Source organism: Balaenoptera borealis (genome assembly GCF_965194805.1).
Source record: "Balaenoptera borealis genome assembly, chromosome: 17".
Lineage (NCBI taxonomy): Eukaryota > Metazoa > Chordata > Mammalia > Artiodactyla > Balaenopteridae > Balaenoptera > Balaenoptera borealis.
The window spans coordinates 82663191-82682931 of record NC_138876.1 but is presented as its reverse complement, the minus strand read 5'-3'; the positions used below and the strand labels follow the sequence as shown (position 1 = coordinate 82682931).

At 50.1% G+C, this 19741-nt stretch overlaps 1 protein-coding gene and 1 long non-coding RNA gene across 3 annotated transcripts; one reads left to right on the top strand and one right to left on the bottom strand.

The window, feature by feature from the left end:
• Window positions 1–233: 233 nt before the first annotated feature.
• SNAI2 (snail family transcriptional repressor 2) lies at window positions 234–3988 on the bottom strand. Its single transcript, XM_082364597.1, has 3 exons — window positions 3783–3988; window positions 2523–3068; window positions 234–1580 (listed from the first exon to the last, which is right to left on the bottom strand). Exons 1-3 carry the CDS (start codon window positions 3859–3861, stop codon window positions 1399–1401), a joined length of 807 nt encoding a protein of 268 aa, XP_082220723.1. The 5' UTR covers window positions 3862–3988; the 3' UTR covers window positions 234–1398.
• A 49-nt stretch (window positions 3989–4037) lies between these two features.
• On the top strand, window positions 4038–18729 carry LOC309615249. 2 transcript variants are annotated; one of them, XR_014236659.1, is made up of 4 exons: window positions 4038–5187; window positions 5283–5363; window positions 5733–5919; window positions 12767–18729. It is a non-coding gene; the product is annotated as an uncharacterized lncRNA (long non-coding RNA). The 2 variants fall into 2 exon arrangements; XR_014236660.1 differs by lacking the exon at window positions 12767–18729 and adding an exon at window positions 6640–9837.
• The last annotated feature ends 1012 nt before the right edge of the window (window positions 18730–19741 follow it).

The window sequence follows — 19741 nt, the reverse complement described above, 5'->3', positions numbered from 1 at the left end:
AACTCCCATTAGGATGTTGTCTTTCTGAATGTAACAGTATTATATCTTAAGAGTAAAGAAAAAATACTGACCGATTGCTTTGCTATAATCGAACACATAAAACAAGACTCCACATACATAATGAACACTATTCACTTTTTCTCTTATTAACAAAAGAAACAATTCTTCATACAGCTGTTTGGTGGTACTAATCATGAAGTAAGTAAAGTCTCTGAAAGTATACAAACAATAGATTTTAAATCAAAAATGTTTATTGTAAAAAAGAACCTTGAAAGTTGTTTTTTAAAAAAGAAACGTGAATTTCACAAGTCTTCAGGTTGTTTATAGGCATTAGCTATAGACAACTTCTCACTTTCATACAAAACTCATTCAATCATATAAAAATAAACACAAATTTACATGGACTCATCAACTATACAATTAATTAAAAAGGCAGTTGCAAAGGGTGCTGTGTGGATTGCATTTCTTGTATGCGTTTAAAACAGTTTAAGTACATCACAGAGTTTCTAAAAATCCTTTGTTGCACTTATTCCCATCGTTAGAAAATCATTAAAATTTAAAAAATTAAAATTTTTAGAAAATCATCAAAAATTCTTTAAAAAAGTATGACATGGAGCGTGCACCAGGAATGTTCAAAGCTAGTCTTTCCCGTCTCCCCCAAGGCACATACTATTTATTGGCAAAAAAAAAAAAAAGAACAAAAAAACCCCACTTTTAATACATTCTCCTGTGTTTTTTCTTCTTGTTCTTTCTTCCTCTCTCCCCCCCCTCTCTCCCCCTCCCTCCCTCCCTCAAAAACACAGTTTAAAGTATGACCAGTAATCAAAACAGGCTTTAGCTCAAGGATGGTGACCTGACATCAGACATGTAATAAAGTAAACTTGGAATACTTTATAAGGCACCTGAGATAGGGTCTGGCAGATTCTCTTCCTATAGGAAATTCTATTACAAATTCCGTTACAAGGCAACACTGTTCTTTTCAGTGAAATGATTTGGCAGCGATGTAAATCTTTGCATTCTTTCTTAGTAAGAAAAGATGCACAATGTGCTTTTTGCTTCATCTCTGAAGAGAGAGATTCTTGTCTTTTATCCTCTCCATCTAGCTGTCAGTAAATATATAGTAATTTTAAACTTCACATGGAAAGGATTAACTTGACACACATGGATGCCCGTGCTCTTGAAGCTCTGCGTGTGTGTGTGTGTGCGTGTGTGTGTGTGTGTGTGCGCGCGTGTGTGTGTGTGTGCGTGTGTGCGTGTGTGTGTGCGTGTGTGTGTGTGTGTGTGTATACATATTCTTTGGTCGGTAAGCACAAGAGAAAATGCCTTTGGACTTTTACTTGTCATTCGGAGGCGGAGTGAAGAAATGCCTTCTGCTTGAGTAAACATGGGTTGTGTCACTCAGTGTGCTACACAGCAGCCAGATTCCTCGTGTTTGTGCAGAAGAGACATTCGGGAGAAGGTTTTGGAGCAGTTCTTGCACTGGTATTTCTTGACGTCCGAGTGTGTCTGCAGATGAGCCCTCAGATTTGACCTGTCTGCAAAGGCCCTGCTGCAGTGAGAGCAGGAGAAAGGCTTCTCCCCTGGGGGGTGAGACGGGGGTGGGGGGGGCGGGGGGAGAAAGAAAGACAATCAGTGTTTTCAGAGGAAACGCAAAGCCAGATAACGTTTATGAGCAACAACCACATTTAGCCCAAAGCATGAGAAACAGCCAAACTTGATTCAAATCCCCCAGAATAGATACTTGTTTTAATGTCTGGCCCTTTAAGACAAATGTGACTGTTGCATTAAAAAAAAAAAAAAATCAAATTAAAAAAAATTTAAGAATATGGTTCCTGCCACCAGTCACGCAGAAATAATTCCTGTCGTCCCAGGGCTTCACTTGTCCAGGCTCTCTGCTTCAGCAGGTGCAGCTAACGGCCAGCTCCTCCCCACATTTCCCAACCTTTCCCCTTTTCCCTCCTTCCGTGTTATGACAAAGCCTGGATAAATGCCTCGACTCCCTGAAGGGTAATTTTGTGCTAGGAATAGAAAATTCGGCAGCAAAAACAAAACAAAAGCAAACAACGGAAAGCAAATTCAGCTCTAACTATCCAGCTTGCTGTGGGGTGAGAGATAGCACAGCAAGAATGAAACTAACCAAAACCAAAAACCAAAACCTTCCTCTCTCTGTCCCCCTGATCAATTGATTGGGACAACAACGTTTGTACTTGATGATTATTGGGAGCCATTTCACAGAACACACACTCAAGCACATCTTTCCTGATTTGCTAACTGATCTTTGAGACCAAACCTCCTGAATCTACTTTCCAAAGTCTAAATGCTTGTTTGCGGTCCCGGGAGCAGAGAGTGTTAGCAAGCAATGGGGCCCTTGGTGCTCTGACGACTTTTCGAGTCGTCAGGCAGTAGCTAAAAATGATCATCCATCATTAAAAGCACCGTGTCGCCACTTAATGCAACTCCGACAGCCCGCCCAGAGCTTCCTTGGGTCCATCAGTAACATCCCTGACTAGGTTTTCTCTTACCAGTGTGAGTTCTAATGTGCCCTTGAAGTAACCAGGGTCTGGAGAACGCCTTGCCACAGATCTTGCAGACACAAGGTAACGTGTGGGTCCGGATGTGCATCTTGAGGGCGCCCAGGCTCACATACTCCTTGTCACAGTATTTGCAGCTGAAAGACTTCCTTGACTGGGTGTCACAGTGCAGCTGCTTGTGTTTGCCCAGCCCAGAGAAGGTCGAATAGGTTTTACTGCATAAATTGCACTGAAACTTTTCAGCTTCGATGGCATGGGGGTCTGAAAGCTTGGATTGTAGTCTTTCCTCTTCATCGCTAATGGGGCTTTCGGAGCCGCTGTGGTCCTTGGAAGAGGTGTCAGATGGCGGAGGGGGACTCACTCGCCCCAAGGATGCGGGGTATCCCGACAGAGGAGAGAGGCCGGTGGGCAGCGGGGCGTGGAAGGGAGCTGCTGTGGTCCACACGGTGATGGGGCTGTAGGCTCCCGAGCTGAGGATCTCCGGCTGGGGGATGACAGGCACGGGGTAGCCCTCGTAGAGATACGGGGAGATAATCACTGGGAGGAGAGAGGAGGGGAGAGGAGAGTGAGCTGAAACGCAGCTCCAAAAACGCACGAAGAAGCTACTTGGCAACACGAGCAGGACTTGGTTACGAGAAGACAGACCCTGTAAGAAGGCGCAGGAGTTGGGAGGACATTTCTTCTCCACCGTTGCTGCTGGCGGTCACTGCCCTTAAGGCACATCTGTGTCCCCGGCACACGGAGTGTGCCGGGGTCTGCCCGGCCCTGCGGCCAGGGAGCGCAGCCCAGCGAGGGGAAAACCTACCCACTCTTTTCAGAGATATAGAAAAGCCCTCTTCCATTTTATGCGTGGGCTGGTTGCAGGGCTTACGCCTGTGAGTACAAAGATCGGCGTGAATCAAGCCGCTTTCTGCAGGAAAGGAGCCTTATTACATGGGGAAAAAAGCAGTAATTCAACGTTTACGCACCGCCTCACCCACCCTCCACGTACTCATTATGCAAGTATGTACACGCTTTGGAACAGGACGATGGACGAGCCGAAGGAAGTTCTCCTAGCCAGTTCAGAGTTTGAAAGTTTTGAATTAAACCTGAGCCTGGATGATCAGAGGAATGACCGCTCTTTCGCGACCCTGCTTCGAGGCAAACAGCTCGGTCTCCGGCTCTTTTGTAACAGAAGCTGAGCGGCCGCGCGCCCCTGCGTTTACCTATTTATAGATAGATGGAGATGCAGACGTCGGGCCCCCCCTTTACCTGTGTGTGTGTCTAGCTCGCTGTAGTTGGGCTTCTTGGAGGCGTTGAAATGCTTCTTGACCAGGAATGAGCGCGGCATCCTGGCGGCGGCTCGGGGCGCGGGGCGCGGGGCGCGCGGTCCTACAGCATCGCGGCCCCGGCAGGTGCGCGTGCGGCGCCGCCAGGTCGCGGGCTCCTCGCGGACTGAGCCCGCGGTGGCGGCGGGGAGGCCTTTTTTTCCTCTCTTTTGCGAGAAGGGTCCAATCACAGCCGAGAGGCTCAGATTTCAGCTCCTCCCTCTGGGACAGCTGTGAACAGAGGAAGAATCTGTTGTCAGACTAAGTTATTCTGGTTCAAAATGGGCTGTGCCCCGGGCTTCAGTGGAGAGGAAAAAAGTGCTTGAGTCTTTTCAGGAGAGGTCATTCTCCTTCTTGAGCGCTAAGCCGGGCGTCCGTGCTCCGGGGGCGCCAGGTCCGCCTGGCCGGGCCTGGCTTCCAGATGTGGGCTCCGCGCCGGCCTGGGAGGCCGGCCCCCGGGCCCGGGAGAGGTCCGGCTAGCCCGGGGACGGAACGGTTCGCTCCTGGCTTTTGCAAAGGGAAGGTAGCGGCGAGGACAAAGCCCCCGTGAGTGAGCGGCGGGCCCGTAGGGGGCTTCCCGGGGCCTGCGAACCAGCCCTGCCACGCGCTGAGGATGCGCTTCGCGCGTCGCAGAGGCTCGGCCGAGCCGGACGCGGCGCTTCCCCGGGAAATGGAGCGGCCGTGTCACCATGTTAGCCTCGGTGCCTGAAAGAAGCGCTTTGTAGCCCCTGAAGGACCCGCGTTCGGGGAGAAGCGGGGGCACCGCAGGGATGAGAGGGAAGGATGGGTGAATCTTAACGTCTCCACAAAGGCATCTGACAAGTGCTTGTATCTTTTCATGCATCACTGTGTTTTTTATGGGAAAAAAAAAAAAAAGCGTGAATGGGCCCTTAGAGACAGTTGTTTCAAACATGTATCTGCTTCTATATGGTGCTGTTTTCTTCAGTGTAAAGTCGTCAAACTTCATGTCTGCTGCTGCCCTGCGTGGTGCTTTTAAAGAAAGGGTGCTTTCATGAGTACTGCTTGCTTAAGCTTTTAAGCTAGTCTAGCAACCAGCAAAAATACCTTGATTTTGTGTATGGTATTCAATCTGAAAATACGCTAAGGTGGCTCACTGTAAAAATGACATTTCAACCGTATTTTCAAACATCTCTGTCCCTTCCAGATTTTCTCCCCACCTTTTGCTTAGAGATTAAGGAAAGAACAAATTTGCAATCAGACCACCCTACTCTTGATTCGAACAGGTGCCAGGAGAAAAAAAAAAAAAAAAAAGTGAAAAAATAACAGTGTGAAGTCAAGACTTGTAAGAGGGAAGCGCGTGGCAGGCCGCATAACTTCTTAATCTCGGGGTGAGGCAGCCGTGTGCGGGGGCGGGTCGGGCGCTCCCCATGCAGGAGCCCATTTCAATGATTCCCCCCCCTCTTTTTTTTTTTCCTCCCAACAGTCACTAGTTTAAACGCCAGAGAAAGGAATTTAGATGAATCTTTACGTTAAAAGGAACGGTGTTCGTAGGCGCCAGGAAAATGTGAATATGCCTCAGATTTCTCCACAAACGATAAACTGGGGTGGGGGGGGGTGGGTCCCTCACAGCAAGGTTTCTGAGCCTCTGCTTTGGGGAGGGCTGCTTCAGATCCGGGCCTGGTTTATTGGGGCAGGGGCCCTCCTCGCCCTTCCCAGCCGGTTCCTGCAGAAGCACTTGTGTTAGAGACGCGACCCCCCCCCCCCCGCCGCACCCCGGGAAAACGCAGATGCCACGTGCCCGCCCTTCCTCACTGAGCTGCACGTAGAGCTTGCTCACAGCACTGAGGCTGCGAAGGGCATCCGGTGTTTGTTTGTTGGTAATCACAGCACGAGATAACCTGCTAAAGGTGTGTATTCGAACACTCCATTCTAGAAGCTGAGCAGCAATTCACTCCACTAGGAAACCCCTGGAAGCTGGGTTACAGACGTCTCATCCCGCGGACACCAGGCAGAGGTGGGAAGCGTTCCACGCCCGCCGGCGGGGAGTTGGGGCATCAGGGCTGTCTGAGGAGCGCCCTTACGCAGGTCTGCGGGCCCCCGTGAGGCGGGGCCGCGCTCAGGTGAGTCAGGGCACAGGTGCTGCGCTCACACACCCACCGAAGGGCCAGCGGCGCCAGGCGAAGCAGCGAGGGTGGGAGGATGGAGGCGGGCCGCCGGGACCCCCCCCCAAAGAACGGGACCCCCTACCAAGGAACCCGCTGCGGGGCTCTGCTCACACCTGTGAAGGGTCCCCTCCTGTCGGCCAGCATCTGGCCTCGGTCACCGGCTAAAGGCGCTCTGGCCCAGGCATGGACCCCGGGCTTCAGTGTGTCACTGGGGCAGCACACACCCAAGTGGGTTTTGTTCTGCAAGAAAGCAGTCCTGGGTGGATGGCTCAGGCTCACGGGAAGAGCGACGAAAGACACCGGGGCTGAGATATTACTGGGCCTGCAGTGTGTGTGTGGGGAGCTGGGGGCACAGGTGAGGCCCCCGGCAAGGGGCACATGTCAGCCTTTCGTGGAGCAGACACGTGAGGGGAGAAAGGACGGCCTGGGGGCAGCTTCTAGGGTCCTGGGCCCAACTCCCCCCAGGATCGCGGTTCTGCTGGAGGAAGTGGGCCTTAAAAATACCCCTCCCAGCAACTGAGCCCCACCGTGGGGGCTGCGCCTTCCCTGTGGTCTGTGGGGCGCGTGGGACCTTGGAAGCCCACATGACCTAGCTCCTTAATTGTCGGGAAGGCTATTAGGATGGGCCCTGATGTGAGTTACCTGACAGTCTCTTCTTTGCTCTGTTTTCTGAAGATGCTGACAGAGGTGACTTGTAGACAGCTTTGTAAAGGGCAGCTCTGTGACCTCACGGGAGGGCCAGCCCTTCCCCGCAGGCTCCCCGTGCCAGCGGGACTTCTCCCGGACCCCGTCTTTTCCATGAAAGACATATTCTTGCCTTGCCGGATTGGGGAATAAATTAGATTCATGAGGTTTGGGAATGCACCTCAGGTTTGTTTACTTTGCACAGGGATTTGTGTACATGTAGGTACGTAGGTATGTGGGAAGCAGTGCAGATCTGACTGAGTTTAGGAAACAAGTCCGGCACCAGAGGAAACCACACTGGGCCAAGGCAGAGAACAGGCTCCTAAGATGATGGTGTGTCTTCTGGCTTCAGTTTGTGGCCGGCACCCTGGAGCGGGCGGGGGAGGGATAATCTCCCTTGAAAGATATGCAGTCATGGAATGTCGTTGGTTTGACTGTGCTGTCTGGAGAATATGATCGTGCCTAGCTAATTTCTTAACTATTTAGATAGTAACAAAGTGGCTGTGATATGGAACTTTGAAGTCTGAATGACAAAGGCGTGAGGCCACTCATGGTTTGGCACGTACCTGTGTTTGTACACAGATGTGTATGTATTTGTAGTCCTAATTCATAATTGAACTCAGCTTCAGGTAAAGTCAACCAGCCCCTGAAAGAGTAATAAATATTTCCTTGGGTACCTGGGTATCTCTGTCTGTAAATTATGTTTGATACTCTTCCCTTATTTCTTTTCCAATGATATGGGGACAAATATTTCCCAATGCAGAAGGGGAAATAACCAGTGAGTGTAGGATTCTGCTAATAGGTTCTAAGCTTCATGACATCCTCTGGGGATGTGGATAAAACTCACGTACACACGTATGTCTGCTCAGCGAGGCCAGCATGAGCGTGTGTGTGTGTGTGTGTGTGTGTGTGTGTGTGACAGAGAGAGAACTGTGTGAGGAACAACGGGAAGGCAAGCTGTCAGGGTGTGCTGTACGGTGTGACGGTGCTCGTTCTTTCTGGGTGTCTCACAGCCGCGGGTTCTGTGTGTGTCCGCCTGGCTCCAATGTGGTGAGGTCAGAAGTGGCGCACATCTAACACCGAACACAAAACCTTGCTGAACGCGGGAGCAGCTTTTAATGAGATGTATTGAATATTTTGTGTCAAATAACTTGTATGCAGCGCCTCGTCTCTAGGCACGGTTTTCGAACCCCCTTTGCCTCTGATGGCTGCACTGCAGTTAATGTGCCATTCAAGGTCAAAGACATCCACGCCTGCAGCGTCCTCTCTGTACCTGCCGACGGGGCAGTTAGAGGAGCGGGAACGACGGCAGAGAACACGCCGGGGCTCCAGGATCTGTGGGCGCAGAGAGACACCTACTGGTGGAGTTGGGAAGACGCCCGGTTTCCTTTCCGGGCTTCCTTTTCCATAATTCTCTGACAAGGCTGCCACCTCGGGGAAGGTGGACGATTGGTCGGCACACCCAGGGCCTGAATGGAACCTCATTTTGCAGTTGCCCCAATTTCAGGCGAACATTATTTAAACCCTGAGTTTTTAATCTGTTCTTAATTAACAGTGACTTATTTGTGTTTGTAGAAACGCAGGTGAAATTTACAAACGTACTATGCCGCTTAAAGGATGGTGAGCGAGGCGGGGACGACTTTCATTGGTCTGGGCCGTCATGAGGAAAGCACCGTATTGGTAACTCAGGGGCACCTCGGATGGTTGTTCGCTGGGCCCCTGATGACCCACAGGCAGAGGCTCAAAGGCGGGAACGAGCATCCCAGGGCATCCAATGGCCACGATGGGGCGGATTCCCACTGTGCGTCCTCCTTCACGGCTGGGCACTCCGCTACCCACCTGGTCTGCTAAGTGGGCGAGACCCTGAGGCCAGGCAGTCTGTGGAGTGGAGGGTGATATACAGGCCGCGGTTCTAGAAGGTTCCATGTGAGCTGCCCACCGTGCTGGCCACTCCTCACGCATGGCTCAGTTAATCCCCCAAAGTAGCCAGCCCTGCAGGGGCAGGTGAGGAGATGGAGGTGCAAGGGTCAGATCACACTGCTAACAGGGAACTGGGGCAGGGGGGTGGGCACTCGTCTCTAACCTGCTTAACTTCAAGTCCTACCTAGTCCACTGCTCGGTTGTAACTTAGTTTCTATCACAGGACTGAGTCAGGCTCGTTACCAGCTGCAGAGCACGAAGAGTGCCTTCCCACATTCTTCCTCACTAGGGAATGTTCATAATCTCCCCATTTACCATCTTCCTGTGTCCGTTCCACCCACCACAGTCTGCGCTGTGTGTCTCCCTTTTTTCCTAAGTAACACCGGGGTCACAGTTGCTTCATTTCAAACGTGATATCATTTACCCCAGGCCTTGGGTGTGGCTTCTGGGAAGACATTGGACCAGAGCCCTGAGCACTCAGCTAAGGAGCTGCCGTGGTCTTTGCCCAAAAAGGAGACAACACTGATCATTATTCTTATCCTATAAGCATCACGTGGCTTTCAAAGCTGGAAGTGACTGGAAGGGACTCCAGTCTTTAATGGGATTTTGATGGGGAAGTAAACCCACCCGTAAAGAAGCAGTGTTTCCAGCTATAATGGGGGTGCCCCACAGCCGGGAAGTCCTCTTTCTCTCCGTAAGTGTGCGCACACGTGTGTGACACGCCTGCCTCGCTCCCAGCGTGGGGCGCTGCCGTGTCGTGGACATGGCTTCCTTGTACACACGTGGGCAGGTTGGTCTGCACTCGCTTACAAGAAGGACTGAGGCACTTCCTGGGGGAGAACGGGGAGCCGGGCCCCCAGTGGGACCCTGTAAGAAACCCTGGGTGTCCGGGGAGGCTTCTGACCGCAGTCCAGTGCCAGTCAGGCCGCAGGAGAAGTGGGGGGAGCCTGGTGGGTGGACCTGGAAAGGGACGGACTGGGAGCCCCTGGGCTCCCGAGGGAGGTGGAGCTGCTCTGGACCCCCCAGCGCAGAGCAATTGAGGAGGTGTGAGCCCCCTTCCCGGGTCTGCCCAAGGACCCCACGGTGTCCATGCCCAAAGGGGTGCCGGGCGCCGGCTCCAGTGGGTGCCCGGTGGGAGTGCGGGTGCAGCCGGGGAATGAGGAGCTACCAGGTGCTCTGGTCCCCAGTAGAGGCGGCGGCACCTGGAGGGCCTGGCGGTCGGACAGACAGGCTCGGGGGGCAGGGGGAGGAGCTCGCCGAGTTCCCCGGGGCACCCACCCTGGCCCCGCAGAGCACACAGTAGGTCCGCAGAATGCCTTCCAGGTGCTCAGGTTCTGGATCAGTGCCGGTGTCACTGACATACTGAGCAGGGATTGGAGGACGGGGGCAGGGAGGGGGCAGTATGTGAGTGTCGCTGCCCGCCCGCCCCCTGTGCCCAGGTGCCCTGGCTTAGCCCCGGACCCGAGTCGCTCAGACATCCACCTGGATATTCACGCCAAAATCCTTTCAAAGAGCAGACTGTGAAACTTTTCAAGACAATTAGAGAAGCAAAGTCTAAATCACGCTCTGCTTATGACTTTCTCCCTTAATTGAGATCTGGGCCCACCTCCTGGTGAGCCATTTCCCAGAAACATGCGTCTGTCAGATCACTCGGTTGACACGAGGCTCCCGCCAGCTTCCCTGACACCTGTCCTCTGCGCCAGGACGGTGGCCGTCACCAGCCAGGCAGACCCGGGCACACTGTTTGCAAGCCCCTGGGAAAGACATCTAGAGCCTTGTGGGCACTTTGATCCACTGCTGACCAACTATTTTGCCTGGATGGAAACCTCATTTCATATGCTGTGATTTTTCAAAGTAGACATTTTCTTAAGTTATACCTGTTTCAAAAGAAACACACACATACCACGGGCAGAGCAATCTTTTCTAAACGTGCTCTGTGACCTGTGTTTAAAAGTAAAAGTCTTATCTTAAAGCCAGCATCATCATGGGAAGTAAACCCTGTGGTGCTCACTCATCACCTTCAGACTTCGGATGTAAGTAAACCTCTCGCTGGCACTAAGGAATGATCGGTCCCCGTCGCCCGCTGCCAGGGGAGGTGGTGGTCCGGTTCACGGGCAGCAGGAGAGTGTTAACATCTATTATTAACTAGCATTAACACTGAAGGCTCCTTACTGTAACTCTCCCGGCGGCTGGAGACCATCAGCTGATGGCAGAAGCCTAAGGCGTCTTAGGAGCTGGGTGGTGGAGTTCTACCCTCCACCCCCAGGACAGCCACACGGACCCAGACTTTCCCTGGGGGGGGGGATACATCACGAGGCAGAGACACTGTGCAACCATTCAAAGGTGATTATGGATGGACGTCAAGGGCGTGAGAGTAATCCCGAGACGCCACGTGGTCTCGAACCGTTGGAATTGCGTTCCTGATGCTGAGTGATGACCCAGAACCAGGAGCTGTGCTTCGGACAGGGTGGCGGGGACTGAGGCCAGAGAGGAGGCTGAGGTGGCGTCAGGCGTCAGGGCAGAGCCTCGGGGATGGGGGGCGGCGCGTGCCCTTTGACTCTGGCCGGGAAGGCGAGGAGAGGTGGGAACCTTCTCAGCCTCACAGGGGATGAGGTCTGACCCTACTGCTTCCCGGGGTAAAGCCCTGGCAGGCAGCTTCCATGGTGCTGGGGGACAGGCCACCTTCTGCTGGGAAATGTAAGCCAGCAGCCTTTGCAGACTCTCCTCGAAAGCCTCTAAAGGCGTCAAAGTAGAAAGAAGGAACAGTTCTCTACTTCAAAACTCTGGTGAAATTAGTGTCCTGTCCTCTGCTGCCCTCTCCACCCCGGGAAGCGGTCCTGCTTAATGCCTCTGCATGGGCATCCCCTGCCCATATTTAATGTTGGTTTCATCCTTACCCTCCCGTACATCAGGACAGATGTCCCCGTGCTACGCGGGGACTGTGGAAAACAGCAGGTTCCGCTTAAAATGGCAAATGCCCCCTCCACCCCAGGAGAGACCCTCACTCATGGAAAGGGGGGGACAGAAGGTACAGGAGGTCTTGGCTTCAGTAGTTTTAGACCGAAGTGCAAAGGGAGACTTGGATCCCACACACTGGACCATCCTCCACCTGAGGGAGAACTTACACCAGAAGGACCACAGTTCAACCTGGTTCTCCCGACGCCCGGTTTTCGGTTTTCTCTTTGTGGTCGACTGAAAGGTGGCTCCCCTTGGCTCTAAGCTGCATTGGGGGAGCTCTCGAAACGGCCTGGTGGGTCTCCCCAGTTGGTGATACTCGCTGGTGTCAGCGAACGTGGGGATGGGGGTGGTCCCAGAGGTGTGGGCGCGGTCCCGCTTCCCGCCACAAAGCACCTGACAAGCCTGTGCCTTTACAGGAACAGCCACTGGCCACGTGAGCTGGGGCGCATCCTCCTGTCGACGGGACCCCCTCCGCCCAGTCCTTCCTGGGGGGACCGTCGGGCACCTGCAACCGTGCTGACTCCCCCGGGTACAGCACAAAGATGATGGTCAGGGTTTGTCAAGTTGCAGTAAGGAAGGAAAAGGACACAGGTCCCTGGTAGCCACGATCTTTAAACACACAGGCTGAGGCGAGGCCCCCTGAAACGGGAGGGCTCAGAGCCAGTGGTCCACGTCGTTCCCATGACGTGGATCCAAGCCACCCTTGTGTCAGGATAGAGACTCTGCACTGGAGGAAGGTCACCCGGAGCCCCAGGGAAGGCCCTGACTTGACACAACAATGTTGAAAATCAACATGGGTGACGCCCCAGGATTAAGTGTCGGATGGAAGAGGGTGGGTGCCGTGCATGGAAGATCCCCGGGACACAGAGCCCAAGGAGGCCTTCCCTGGAGGAGCCTGCAGGGAGGATGGCAGGGCAGGGCCCCTCCCACAGGGAGTGGAAACCCAGCCGCTGGTGGGCGGTACAGGGAAGTTAAATGCACTGCGCAGCTGATCGCAGAGAACAAGTTTGGAAGCTGGTCCTATGTACTGTGTATTGTCTTTTGAGGGTGGGATTTTGCTGCTTTTTTTTGGTTTCTTCTTTGTACTTGGAATAGAAATGTTGACTATTTCCATCAGCAGTGAGTCAATGGATTCCAAAGTGAACTTAAAAAATAATAACCTGGAAATTATAGGACATGTTATGCACATCATCATTATCATCGTTTTCCCAGAAGAACATTTGAATTTGTATGTTTTCAGGCTATTTCACCAGATACACCTACAATCAGCTCAGGCAGATGAACCATTCAAAGGAAGTATCAGCGTGATCGCTGGTACGTTTGGGTGAGGAAAGGCTCAGTTTTCGACTTGAAAAGGACGATTAAAGATGATTCATTATAAACCCTTTGTTTTTAGGGAGACTATATTTTCTTAAGCTGTGTCAGCCTGGGGAGAAAAGGGGGTTTGAATAGAAGCCCTTGAAGAGTGGTTCTCCTGCTTTGTCTCCCCAGCTCTGTAGACAGCCTTCCTCTTGGGGAGCCCAGCCCCTGCCCGGAGCCCTGGGGCGCCTTCTTGCGTCCCCGTCTTGGTGGCCATGGCCATGCCTCCAGTGTCCACCGAGGCTGCTGACCACGCCCGCAGGTTGTGGGAGCCACAGCAAAATTCCCTGGACGCCCCCAGCTCGCCTCCTGTCTGAGCCAGACGCGTTCCCTTAGACGGCGTCCAGCCTCCTCCAGCCCCAGCCCCGGACCTGGCCTCGTCTCTGCTGCGCAGACGACACAGCACTGGACACAGCAGCCCCAGGCCTGGGGTTCCCCGCAGCCTCGCGTTTTCCATGCTCTTGACCCAGGCCCGAGAGGTGAGGGCGCGGGGGCTGCTCAGAGGACAAGCACCTGACGAATGCGGTGCCCAGCGCCAAATGGCCTTTCCTCCAGCGCACTGCACCAGCACCTGCAGGTTCGCACCCTTCGGTTCTCTGTTCCCTGGAGGCTTCTGGTCCTTGATGCAAACAGACAGCTGGAGGCATCTCTCCCGCCAGCAAGCAACTCCCGGTGATTGATTGCCAAGATGGACAGAGCCCAGGGCCCTGAGTCCTGCCTGCTGTCTTTCCTTCCTCCCTTCCTTCCTTCCCTCCTCCCTCCATCCCTCATCCCTCCCTACCTTTCCTTCCTTCCTTCTTTCTTTCTTTCTTTTTCTTTCTTTCTTTCTTTCTTTTCTTCCTTTCTTTCTTTCTCTTTCCCTCTTTCTTTCCCTCCCCCCCTTTCTCCCTTCCTTCCTTCCTTCCTTCCCTCTTCCCTCCATCCCTCCCTATCTCTCTCCCCTTCTCCCTTTCTCTCTTTCTTTCTTTCTTTCTTTCTTCCTTCCTTTCCTTCCTTCCTTCTTTCATTCTTTCCCTTTCTTTCTTATGGACTTTATATCCTTATAAGTACCTGTGTATATATACATGCATATGTATTCTTTTTTTAAATAAGAACATACTGAGTGCCTACCTTTAGCCAAGAATTGCACTAACTATATTTGTGAATCTTATTTAAATCTCCTAACAACTCTCTAGGACAGGTATAATTTACTACCTCACAGCTGATGACATTGAGAACCAGACTTCATACACATGACAGCTGTTCTAAGTCTACTGGTTTGTAAACTGCATGTTAGCAGAATGACCATTTATTGACCTCCAAGTATTTGGAAATCAGACAGTAACAGCCTTTATGCAGACTGGGGTAATTGTGTTTGGTTAAGAGTATAATAAAGAATAATATGACCCAGCCTGAGTGCCCATTAAATTATGCAGTTTTTGAGTTCAAAAATGACTGCGGACTTTGAAGTTCAATAGGTCTGGATTTGAATAATGACTAGTGTTACATACTACCTGAGTGACCGTGAGCTAATTATTTTATTCCCATTTACTCTTTGGTGAAATGGGAATATTGATGATCATCTCTCAGAGCTGTTGTAAGGACTTGAGATGGTGCATGTAAGGTGCTCACATAGTATTCAGCACATAACAGTAATAACAAGGATGATCCTTTATTAAGTGCTTACCATGAGCTAGATATTGTGCGAAGCAATTCAGCAGGTTTTATTTTGTTGAATCCTCTCCTAATCCCTTTAATCTTGTCCTGATAAAGTCAGGATAAAGCCCATTTTGCACATGGGTTGCCCAACAACCCATTGGTCCCATAGGCAAGACTCGAATCCAGTTAGTCTGACACGCCCTGTGCTTCTCCTACTGTGACACCTGCCACGGAGCAGTCGAATGAACGACCACTGCTGTTGTTAGAGCGCACAGTGCAACACACTTAAAAATGACATCATTTTTTGTTATAAAAACATTTTTAAAAGGAACTACACTGGCCGTTCAAAAATCCAGCAACAGCAGTTTTGTTTTAGAAACACGATCGTTGACCTTTTGGTGCCATGACTCTAGGGTGACCCTGGGTTACTTTTGGTTTTGTTTTGTTTTGTTTTGAAGCATCTTCTGACAGGCTGGGGTAGAAGTAATTCTGGGGTTTCTTTTAAATAAGGTCCTGCCTCCACTCCTACTGCCTTGGGTTCTCAGGTTGGTGTTTTTCTTACTGCACAAGAGGGCAGTGGATCTGAGCCAAGGAAAGCTATGGAGACCTCTGTCATTTCCCAGCCAGATCTGAACAGTACAGTAGATCCTTGTTACGACATGACTCATCCACGGATTTGGATATATTGCTGGTCAAGCTAAGTCTTCCAAACATAACAAGGATACCTGCCAAAGTCTCAAATAATACGGTTAGTCTATGATACAATTATTAGTCCTATTTATTGGGACTGGAGGTGTTACAGCCCTGAATGCATTGCTGGAATAGAGTTTCTTACACTGTAATAAATAAGGCGGAGAGGGTAAGGGAGGGATCAATTTAATTTCCCCTTTGCTCTTACTTTCAAGGATGGAATTTATACATTCTACATGAAGAGGTATGTGGGGCTTTAGAAAACTTGATGGATATATTAGTTCCTTACTTATTCAACAAATATGGATTAAATGGCCAACGTGTGCAGGGCCAGGTGTGAACAGTGGGGAACAGTGAACAGAGAAGATGGATCCCTGGTCTCATGGGGCTTACGGTTTAGAGGGGGAGGGGTATCTCTTGCCCCTAAAGCGTGAACTACAGATGAGGGCAGTTGTGGTGGGTGAAGGATGCTACAAGATTATTTAGCAGGAAGTCAGACCTTCTTGGGAGTCGAGATACTTCTCTGCTGAGGTGATGTTTGAACTGAGTTCAGAGGGTTGAGGGGTACCAGCTAAGTGAGACAGGGGAGGGAAGGAGGACATTCTGGAAGGACTAATAAGTGGCGGGGAGCAGACTGAACATCCAAAAACCAAAAGAGGCCCCTGTGTTGGGGAAAGGGACAGAAGAAAAAGCTGCAGATGAGGCTGAGTCTAGGGCCATTGTCCTGAAAGGATTGTCTATATTCTGAGATAAATGGTACGGCATTGGAGGAAAATTTGTGTGTAAATATGTATATTGACATTTCAATAAACTATAAAATGGTCTTATGTTTAGAAATAAGTCACCTTTCCAGCAGGCTAGCTTGATTAAAAATAAAAAGTAAAAGCCACCGCCCGACTTCTCTCTTCCACCCACGTTTGTTTCTCGGTGTTGTTGGACATTCTGTCTGTGAGAGATGTCTTCCCAGCATCACTCATTGAAGAGGCTGTTCTTTCTCCATTGTACATTCTTGGTTTCTTTGTCATAAATTAATTGACCATATATGCATGTGTTTATTTCTGGACTCTTTACTCTATTCCATTGAGATATGTGTCTGTTTTTTATGCCAATACCATGCTGTTTTGATTACTATATATTTAGAATATAGTTTGAAATCAAGGAGTGTGATACTGCAAGCTTTGTTCTTCTTTCTCAGGATTGCTTTAGCTATTCAGGGTCTTTTGTGGTTCCATACAAATTTTATGATTGTTTTTTCTCTTCCTGTGAAAAATGCCATTGGAATTTTGATATTAATTGCACTGAATCTATAGATTGCTTTGGATAATATGGGCATTTTAACAGTATTAATTCTCCTAATCCATGGACATGGAATGTCTTTCAATTTCTTTCATCAGTGTCTATAGTTCTCATTGTACAGGTCTTTTACCTTGTTAGTTAAACTTATTCCCAGATATTTTATTCTTTTTGATGCAATTCATCTACTCTAGTTTGAATGGCATTCATGCTGTGCATGTAATTCTATGTTGACAGTTTTTTTTCTCTCTCTCTCTTTTTTAGTAATTTACAGTTGTCTTTCTTGTTTGTTTGTTTACTTCTCAGATAGAGAGACATAAACACCTGTGGTGTTGTTTTTATTTTTAATACATCAAGCTAAACATACTCTTAACTAACAGTGGATATATTATTGATACAATGAACCAGTTCAATTCAATTAAAGGGTAAAGAAATGACAAGGCTGATGGAAGGAAAACTCAGAGGACTTGATACACTGAAGTCTTTTAAGATTTAAGAACAGGTCTAGGGAGTCAAATGGGTAAGAAGTTGAAGGGATGGGGGTTATAATCAGAGAGGCGAAGCTTGGGTTAGTGGTTGTGGAGAAGGGTCTCCATGCCATAGTGTCCTCTCCGTGGGGTGGGGTGTGAGCACAGAGAGGAACTGGGGGGGCTGCAGGCTCCCTGTACAGCAGGAGGTGATGGGTACAAGGCTGCAACATTATTTGAGGATTTTGAGATTTTGATTCTCTTGCTGTTTATTATTTTGTACAAAGAATGACAGTAGAATCTACCAGGCAGACATTTGGATAGATCTGAGTTTTCTACCATGCCCTATTTTTCCCTTTCTTTTGGTAAGTCTGTTGTTTCACTAATCATTTTTTTTTTTTAAAATCTGCATTACCCTCATAAAGTCCTCAAGGGAGTAAATGAATCACTGCCAACACAACTACATTTTCTCTTCATTTTCTTGAGAAATATTTTTGGAAGGAGATACCTAGAAGGGAGGTTGTAGGTATTTTCCATCTTTCCATAGATGCATGTAGTTTTTGCTTTTTTAAAAAAGCAGTTTTATTGAGGTATATATTTTACATCTCATAAAATTCAGCCACTCAAGGACTTTTAATAATCTTGCTGAGTGCTGCAGCCTCCACCAGAAATCAGGCTTATGGCATTTCTACACCCCCAGTAAGGTCTCTCGTGCTCCAGCTCGCACCCGCAGCTCCAGGCAACCTCCAATCTGCTTTCTGTCTCTAAGTTTTCCTTTCATGGGCATTTCGTAGACAGGGAACCACACCATATGCTGACTCTTGTATTTGCTTCTGTCACTTCACATAACTGTCTCTGAGGTTCATCAATCTCGTAGCATGTGTCAGTACTTCATTCCTTTTTATTGCCAGATAATATTTCATTGTAAGGATACAACAAATTATTTAGCCATTCATCAATATGCTAATGGGGAACAGCTTAGATTACTGTTTTGGGAACGCTCTTCTTTTCTAATATGGGCATTTAAAGCTAGATTAGAAAGCTAAGCCCTGTTTCAGCTGTTTATCATAAATGCTGGTATGTTGTATTGTATTTTCGTTCAGATCTACGTTGTAAGTCCGTTCACCTGTGTGTGCTGTGTGTTGTTTAGCAATCTATTGTTTAATTTCCAAATATTTGTGCTTTCCCTAAATTACTTTCACTTTTTGATTTCTAATTTAACTCCATTGTGGTCAGAGAGTATACTTTGTGTGATTTCAGTCCTTTTACCTTTATTAGGACTTAGTTTATGGCCGAGTCTATGGTCTGTCTACTCTGCGACTCTTCCACGTGCGCTTGAAAACAATCTGTTCTAAGGTGTCTGTTCCTTCAAGCTGGTGTTCCTCTTCTATAACTTTGCCAACTGTTAATTTTGTTGTGTGTGGGACAGAGTGTCCTGCTCCTTTGTGCGTCTTAAAATGTCTTGGTGAAAACTGGACGCTTACATATGTCAACCGAAAAAAGAAGAAGCACAGCCTACAGGTTGAGAAGCGTGTTTTATTCAGCGGCTTTCTGAGGACTGTAGCCCGGGAGGCAGCGTCTCGCTAGCTCTGCGCGCCGGCTCGCAGAGGGCAGGGAGGAACCAGGCCTCTCAGGTTTTCTGTGCACGGGAAGACGCAAGAGTCCGGGCTCACTGAAATCATTCCTCTGATCTGCACCTCCGCTCCTTGAGGCCAGTGTCCTGTGCTCTCCCGTCCTGCTGGCCGGCAGATGGGGAACAGAAGGTGTTGCTTCCCTCCCTTCCCAGCTCCAGGATGGGCTCTAGGGTGGGCTCCGGGATCGTGCCCCCTGCAGCGTCTGGGCCGCGTCCCCCGGAGCCCGGCTCCTTCCCTGGGTCATTGTCTCTGTCTCTTCCCGTCCCTTTAGCCCTGAGAGAGGCGACCTCTCCTTGCTCTTGCTGGTCTCTGTGCCTCTTCACCCCGGCTGGTCCTTCCCTCCGATCGTGTCCCTGTGAAGAGTCCCCACCTTTGAGTATCTTCATTTGAACTTTGGGGTGAAACCCACTTCCTGCTGGGGCCTCGACCCTTTCAACCTCTGTTTGGGGGCCCCTCTGTCTTGCTCCCCAGCTAAGATGTCCTTGAAGCCGAGGACTTACTTACCTTTCAGGGTAGACTGGATCAGACTGCAGTAAGAAAAATGATAGTGCATTTAAAAAAATACTAAATATCGGTAGCTTAAACACACAGGCTTACTTCTTGCTTATGCTAAACGCCCATTTTGAGGAACCGTCTGGAGGCGGGTGGAGAGAGGCGTTTTTACTTCTTATGCACGTTCAGGGTCCGGCTGCAGGACAGAGCGGGGGAAGGAGAGCCCGGGAGGCAGGGGGTTGGCAGAAGGAGCAAGTGTTCTGGCCTGCGAAGGACCTGGACTGGTCACGAGGCCCCACCCAGCTAAAAGGGGGCAGGACATCCCTGGGGGCCAAGAGCCAGGGTGTCCGGTAAGCAGCACTAATTAGTGAATCCGCCCTGTCTCCACGTATTCAGTTCAGTGTCCGTCCCCAAAACAGAATATTCTGCCCCCTTCCTAAGGGGGACGCCCCAAGGGTCCGTCCTGGCCCGTGTCACGTCGAGGTCAAGGCTGTCTGAACAGTGGCTGGGAGCCTCCCGGGTGTCTGGCGGTGACTCCCTCTCCGAGTGCAGACCAGCGAACTGCCCTCGAGTACCTGGTGCGCTGTGGTGGCGCAAGGGACAGGAAACATGGCGACAAGCACTTTAGGACCCATTTGAAAG